General features: G+C 37.8%; 1 protein-coding gene across 1 annotated transcript; it reads left to right on the plus strand.

The window, feature by feature from the left end:
* The first annotated feature begins 4,916 nt into the window (after positions 1-4,916).
* LOC115733600 lies at positions 4,917-5,891 on the plus strand. Its single transcript, XM_030664242.2, has one exon. It carries the CDS (start codon positions 4,917-4,919, stop codon positions 5,889-5,891), a length of 975 nt encoding a protein of 324 aa, XP_030520102.2.
* The last annotated feature ends 2,549 nt before the right edge of the window (positions 5,892-8,440 follow it).

Genomic DNA, 8,440 nt, shown 5'->3' on the forward strand with positions numbered 1-8,440 from the left:
AAGAACTACATTGCCAAACCATTAAAGGTGTAGGACTAAATTGGTCAAATTGAAAAAGTTTATAATTGAATTTACGACCATATAATAGGCTTAGAATTTTTTTGACAATATTCTCTCTCCTGAAATTATGGAAACAACCGTAACCTTTTCACTATATTGATAATTTTAATTGGCCGTGGAACTTTGATTCACTAATTTGTTGTTCGCAAATTTTATCTCTTATGGAATTTAATTCATAAAACCTATAAAGGGGATATTTTGAAAAACAAAATACGGAGAGCAACCTTCAAGAAATCAATTAGTTCAAAATTAAATTGAAATTTGAAAATTAATAGACTAGTATTACGTGTTAACAATAACTAAATAAAAGTGACTGTTCTTACTTAGAAATTACTCATCTTTTCACGTGCTTATCAGCTTTTCTATAGCAAAGTTTTTTTTTTCTTTTCACGGCAAATAAAAATTATATCCGTAATTGAACAAGTACACAAATGGTACATATATATAATTTTTGTTGTCAATTATCTCCAAATTCGTCACATCATAGAACTTCCTCGGATTAGATGAGATAAGTTCCTAACTGAAAGTAACATCGTGTTAATAATCTAGGTGAAGACCAAGATTAAAGAACTGAAAAGTCAAACTCTCTTCTTCAAGGGAAATGTCCATCATTCCTACCCACACGTGATAATTTGTGATTGAATTACAAGAAGAAAAAATATGCATGCCATCTATGACGGGGTAAATTGTAACCGTTTAATACTTTCTCCCTCTTGAACTCTCACTGTGTAAGGGACGACCAAAATTGACCATTGAGACTAGAGAACTAGATGATATAAAGACAATCAAATTTCTTCTTCCGTGAGTCCTTCGAAATCACAACTGTTCACCACCGGATTATTCTTACCCTCATTCCCTCCAATGATTGTCCAAAAAGTCCTAAACTTATTATACGACGGCCAATTCAATCATAAACCTTTAAACTATGTCAATTAAGTCATAAACCTTTTAGTGATTTGCCAATTTAGTCATAAAACTTTTCAATTCTCAATTTAGTTCTAAACCTTTTGAAATTTTTATAAATTAGATAATCGGTCAAAATAGACTATATTGACAAATTGGGACCGTGGAATCGATCTTCTGAAATAATAACCGGAGCGACATGCTTCTTGTTGACATCAATGGTGATTCTCTTCGGATAAGTCGCGAGAGACGGTTGATATACTTTGTCTGCAAGCTCGATGTCGGCCTCCATGAATGTTGACAAATCTTTCTTGTCTGAGCATCTCCGAGGCACATATCTAGGAGTGTATGTGCCTTTGAAGATTAAGGATGACATGGAGATTGTATAGACAAACACTTGTTTCATTAGATTGCCTTTGGTACCTCCGCTTGCGGGATTTGCCGTCAGCATGATAATTAGGTGATATTAAAGTATGATTGATTTGTTTTGTATGCATATATTCATTTCTTTATTGATACAGCGCTGTCATGCATATATAAGTTCACTTAAGACAATTTAATCAATGCCTATAAACTGTGTTCTATTATAACACCCTCTGTCTTGAAGCTCCACAAATTTCAGAAATTAGAAGATGGATCGAGAGCAAGAGGAGATGCAATTTATGGGTTTCTTTGGCATCATCAAGGGCTCTATCAAGATCATCTTCACATGGAGGAAGATCTTCGGCCAAATCATGCTTGCCCTCGTCCTCCGTCTTTCCTTCATCTTCTTAACAATAATTGGAGTACTCGTATGCAATTTTATCTGTTGGGTCAAGATCTGTGGGATATCGTTAGCGGTGACTACACCACACCATCCACGAACAATAGCGACTTAAGAGATGAATTATTGCAGCACATAAAGAGCATGCAAAGGCATGTGATAACTTGGTGGCACTGCTCGCGAGGTCGAATGATGCCAAATTGCAAAGGTTGAAGAACAAGCTATTGTCAGTGTTGCAACAAAATATGATGCTGAGTCAATTCTTCTCCAAAGTCAAATCTATTTGTGAAGAAATTTCAAAGTTAGATCGTCCTAATGTCAACTCTAAGACTAGGATGAAAAGAACTATCATTCATAGATTAAGGCTGAATTATAACGGTATTGTTACGACCACCTGTGGATGGGCAAATGAGCCTATTTTGACCGAGTTGGAGAATATATTGGCCAACTAAGAGGTTTTAGATAGAAAAAGGTCTACGGTCTCGATTGAGGAAGACTAAAGTGCCCTCTTCGGTAATAAAAGAGGGTTCAATGGTCAAAGGAGAATTGGTGCAAGCATTGCAGATGGCAAATAGAGAAAAAAAAGTCATGGAGAATGGCAAAAGCAACTAGAAGCGTTCTGCTAGTGGGAGCTTATCGAGATTGTGAGAAGTGACAATGAAGATAAGAGTAATAGAAGGCGTAACGGACGATGTTACATCTGCGGCAAAGAGACTGTCAAGTCAAAAGAGCTAAAGGAAACTTTGCAACATCTAAGGAGAATGATAGCGAAGAGGAATGAGATTTCTAAGTGTCCATTGTAGTGGAGGAACAAGGAGCACTTACATCCTCTTCTATCATCAAGTAAGAACAAGTGATGGCTCTCATCACGATAAGTAATAAATTGATCAATTATTATTTTCATTGGATAGTTAATTCAGGTTGCTCAAATCATATGTCCGGAGATCAAGGCAAGCTATCAAACATGTCCGAGTACCCTAGTGGATGAGTAGTTGTCATCAAACACAAATCAAGGCTGCCGATTACTCATGTCAGCCAAACAATGATAATGCTCCAATTTAGTTCACATTAGGTTGAACTGAAAAATGTGTATCACGCGCCAAGAATGAAGAAAAATGTTTTGTCCATCAACATCTTGGAAATCTGAAAGGGAAGTAGGATGAATTACGATAATATCAACCACCAGTTCATACTATTGAGACCCAATGGGAAGAACTGGACAAGATTTTTCAATTTATGGCCAATCTTGGGCTTGAATAGGAAGACCTTAAGAGGCAAACCCTAATGAGTTCTACTAGTCCCAATTTCACCACTGTTTCTTCAAATGGAGAAACTCGTCATCATATGATGACTTACGATTCCAGGAAAGGGGGATGCCAATATTGCAGCTCAAATTCAAGGCTCCACATCCGACTTTCACGCCCGTCCGAGTAAACTTGCTCCTTAATTACAACATCTTATCCAATCTGGTAGCATAAAACCTTCCATTTCGGATTTTACCATTTTGGCTCAATCCAGTAATTCCCTGGCTGTTAGGATTTCATCTCTAAAAAGTTCTTTTATTGTTGATTTGGGCGCTACCGGTCATATGTGCAGAGTATGTCTTGTTGACTATTTGATTTTCATATCATTTCCGAGGGTTCTCATGGTCTCATTACTATGGCCAATGATAATTAGGTTCCAATCAAAGGACATTGCACTGTTAATTTATTTTCAACTTTTTGTGATGTGTTATTTGTATCAGCTTTATCTTCAAATATGTTATCTATCAGTAAACTTAGTAACGAATAGGGCTACATTGTTCTTTTTTCCCATGAAAAGGTAGTGGTTTAAGATAGACTCACAAGGTGGACAATTGGTGAAGGACAATTTCAGTTGGTCTCTATGTGGTTGATTTTCCGAGTGAGGCCATTTCACAACTCTAGTATTTACGCATGGGCCACCCGTCGGATAATGTGTTGTATAATTTGAGTTTCAATTTTTATCTTAATTCGAGTCATTGTGAAACTTGTCGTTATTCGAAGCAGCATAAATCGCCTTTCACCTCTAGCACACATGTTTCATAAGAACAGTTTGAATTAATACCCTATGATGTATAAGGTGCTGCTCTTGTTGACTCTCGTGATGGCTTTAGATATTTTATTACATTTAATGATGATAAGTCTGACACCACTTGGCTTTATTTGTTGACCTCTAAGAGTAAAGTGTTGAAAGTATTCTAAGAATTTTGTAATATGGTTCACACTTAGTATTGCCGTCATATCAAGATTCTCTAAATTGATAATGTGATTGAATATACAAACCATCTCTTTGAGTCCTTTCTTAAGTCTTTGGGAGAGTATGTGCCTCCGAAGATTAAGGGTAACAAAAGGAATTGCATAGACCTTGTATTTAATTGTACTTTGTCGGAAACATTCAGTGTGTGTTACGTACTCCAATTAAGCGTATTCTTCATTGGTGATCTGCATCGAATGCTACGAGCATAACCAAGTATAATTTGTAGAACAATATGGTGAAGAATTTTCCTAGACACATAGGCATCCATTTGATTGGTCTCTGTATCTTTCATGAACCAATGGCTGCGTTTTATTGCAATCGTACTTACCGAACCATATTGATATGCCTAATTAACTAATTTCTCGCTAATCAAGGTCATTTGTAAGAGGAAATTGACCGGATATTCAATCTAGACAAACACTTGTTTCTTTATAAACAAACGAGACAGATATTAACTTGGTTGCATGCAATAAGTCAACTGAAGGAGATTGTGTTGCTGTTCACTACATTGGTACCTTCGCTTGCCGGATTTGTCGTTTGTCTCCCCAAAAAGAAATCCATAGCCAACTTTGTCTTCCCCTCAAAATCGCACCCTTGAAGAGTACGCAGCTACATTCCAATTTATGGACGTATATAGATCGAATGAACTAGACGATAAATCGTCTCGTCTAAGAGGGTTAACATTCAATTGAAAGATAAAGTGCTAAACTACTAGTCTTCCAAATATTATAACACGACACACAAATAGATATGAATTGGATTGAGATTCAAGTCAATTTATTCCTTATATCGGGAGGATAATAATGATAGTTTCATGATATTAACATGTAATTTGTTCGTTTTGGGTGCATCAACTATGTTCTATCTATAAAACCCCCAGTCTTGAAGCTGCACGTATTCAAGACATTAGAGGATGGATCGAGAGCAAGAGGAGAGGCGATCTCTTGGTTTCTTTGTCGTCGTCAAGGAATCCATCAAGATCATCTTCACATGGCGGAAGATCTTCAGCCAAATCACACTGTCCTTCATCCTCCCTCTTGCCCTCATCTTCTTAGCTCACATGGAGATTTCCGCCATCCTCCTTGCTAAGATCCACCACAACAAGCGTCCACTCAGCCACTCCAAAGCCAACACTCCCCGATACAACAAGCTCCCCGATTTCGCAACCTTGAACACAATCGACCTCTTGCTGTTCACGGTCGTCGACTTCGTCCCGGTTGGAGCCTTTTCTCTTCTTTCCACGTCCGCGGTAGTGTGCACAACCACATGCGTGTACACCTCGAAATCCATCACTTTCGGGGGAGTGATGAGGGTCCTCCCGAAGGTGTGGAAGAGGCTCTTGATCACGTACTTATGGAGTTTTCTTGGTTTCTTCGTCTACATCGTCGTGTCTACAGCGAGCTCCTATTTCTTTGCTATTATTCCCTCTCCCATCATTGTACCGGCCCAAGCTTTCGTCTTCCTCATGTTATACCCGTCTGGGCTGGTGTATATCAATGTCATTTCGGGCTTGGCAGATGTGATTTCAGTGGTAGAGGACATCTATGGGATCCAGGCCATGTTCAAGAGCAAAAACCTGATCAAGGGTAAACTGGGGGTTTCGCTAGCCATCAACCTCTTGCTATTGATTGTGTCCATGGCAATCCAAATAGTGTTCTACGTCTTTGTGGCCCTGGGACATGGATCGGGGTTCCTAAGGTTAGGGGTTGCAATTCTCTGTTTCTTGTTTCTGCTCAATTTGCTCCTCTTCGCCCCCGTGGTGCAAACCGTGATCTACTTCGTGTGCAAGTCGTATCACCACGAGAACATCGACAAGTCGCCGCTGGTGGATCATCTTGAGGTCCATCTTTTGGCCGATTACCTTCCTCCTCAAGCCGACAACGTATAAGTGGAACAAGTCGACGTACAAGCTAGCGTTCATATATTCTAATAATGTAGGAACCTGGGCTGCATCTCGTCTTGTTTGCCCATATGTAAAAGGTTCCTTCACCTTAATGTACTATGAGAGTGATTATTACCTTCTTGGGCTACTTGCAACTCGCGAGTCCTCTTCTTGCTACTAATATTTCACTTAATTTTCCATGCGCCACATTGTTGGCTGGTGTTCGTTCGCTTCCATTTGAGATAGTTATACCTTTTCACACTTACTTTTTATGATTGCCGACTAATAACCCCTCAAGCGAATGCAATTACATTTACAACGGGATAATTCTCAGCCCAAAGAACTACATTGCCAAACCATTAAAGGTGTAGGACTAAATTGGTCAAATTGAAAAAGTTTATAATTGAATTTACAACCATATAATAGGCTTAGAATTTTTTTGACAATATGCTCTCTCCTGAAATTATGGAAACAACTGTAACCTTTTCACTATATTGATAATTTTAATCGGCCGTGGAACTTTGATTCACTAATTTGTTGTTCCCAAATTTTATCTCTTATGGAATTTAATTCATAAAACCTACAAAGGGGATATTTTGAAAAATAAAATACAGAGAGTAACCTTCAAGAAATCAATTAGTTCAAAATTAAATTAAAATTTGAAAATTAACGGACTAGTATTACGTGTTAACAATAACTAAATAAAAGTGACTGTTCTTACTTAGAAATTACTCATCTTTCCACGTGGTTATTAGCTTTTCTATAGCAAAGTTTTTTTTCTTGTCACGGCAAATAAAAATTATATCCGTAATTGAACAAGTACACAAATGGTACAGATACAGGAGGGAAAGGGTCTTGAAACATAACAGAAACAGCATTAATTAAGCGTAAGAGACACAAATTCACAACCTAATAGAAGCTAAAGGCCATGGAGGCACCAAACAAAGTACGACCGATGCTTAGCAAACATTTTCATCCACAATTTAGTCCTATTATGTAGGCCATAACTAATTCGTCAGGAAAATTACCAAAATAAATCTATTATACGTGTGCCAATTCAATGATAAATCTCTCAAATTAACCAATTTAGCTGTAAATTTTTTGATTATTTGCTAATATAGTCATTTGGGCTAGCTTTAGTGGGCAACTGCCGACGTGGACACCAGCCGTCCTACATGGTACAGCCGATGTTGACTTCTTCCCTTTTTTTTTTCTTTTCATTATTTTTTCCCCTTCTTCCTTTAACGGTCACCACGCCTCGGCGATCGGCTACAAGCAAGGGTGGGCGAGACTCAATCTCATCGGATGACCTCGCTCTTAGCCGGTTGCCGACCATGGTGATTGGTGGAGGAAGAAGGGGAAAAAAGGATGAAAGAGAAAATATCATGTAAAACAAAAATCTTCCACAACAACGTCGACCATATCATGTATGACGGTCAACGTCAAATCGGTGATTGCCAACCAAAATTGAGGAGAATGACTACATTAACAAATCGTCAAAAGGTTTAGGACTTAATTGCTCAAATTAAAAGGTTTAAATTAAATTGGCATCCGTGAAATAAATATTTAATTTTTGTTGTCAATTATCTCCAAATTCGTCACATCATAGAACTTCCTCGGATTAGATGAGATAAGTTCCTAATTGAAAGTAACACCGTGTTGATAATCTAGGTGAAGACCAAGATTAAAGAACTGAAAAGTCAAACTCTCTTCTTCAAGGGAAATGTTCATCATTCCTATCCACACGTGATAATTTGTGATTGAATTACAAGAAGAAAAAAATATGCATGCCATCTATGACGGGGTAAATTGTGACCGCTTAATACTTTCTCCCTCTTGAACTCTCACCGTGTAAGAGACGACCAAAATTGACCATTGAGACTAGAGAACTAGATGATATAAAGACAATCAAATTTCTCCGTCTTCTTCTGTGAATCCTTCGAAATCACAACTGTTCACCACCAGGTCATTCTTACCCTCATTCCCCCCGATGATTGTCCAAAAAGTCCTAAACTTATTACACAACGGCAAATTCAATCATAAACCTTTAAACTATGTCAATTTAGTCATAAACCTTTTAGTGATTTACCAATTTAGTCATAAAACTTTTCAATTATCTCAATTTAGTTCTAAATCTTTTGAAATTTTGACAATTTAGTTCTAAACGTATAAATTAGATAATTGGTCAAAATAGACTATATTGACAAATTGCGACCGTGGAATCGGTCTTCTAAAATAATAACCGGAGTGACATGCTTCTTGTTGATGTCAATGGCGATTCTCTTCGGATAAGTCGCGGAGATGGTTGATATACTTTGTCCGCAAGCTCGATGTCGGCCTCCATGAATGTTGACAAATCTTTCTTGTCTGAGCATCTCCGAGGCACATATCTAGGAGTGTATGTGCCTTTGAAGATTAAGGATGACATGGAGATTGTATAGACAAACACTTGTTTCATTAGATTGCCTTTGGTACCTCCGCTTGCGGGATTTGCCGCCAGCATGATAATTAGGTGATATTAAAGTATGATTGATTTGTTTTGTATGCATATATTC

The sequence above is a fragment of the Rhodamnia argentea genome, chromosome 1, assembly GCF_020921035.1.
Source record: "Rhodamnia argentea isolate NSW1041297 chromosome 1, ASM2092103v1, whole genome shotgun sequence".
Classification (NCBI taxonomy): Eukaryota; Viridiplantae; Streptophyta; class Magnoliopsida; order Myrtales; family Myrtaceae; genus Rhodamnia; species Rhodamnia argentea.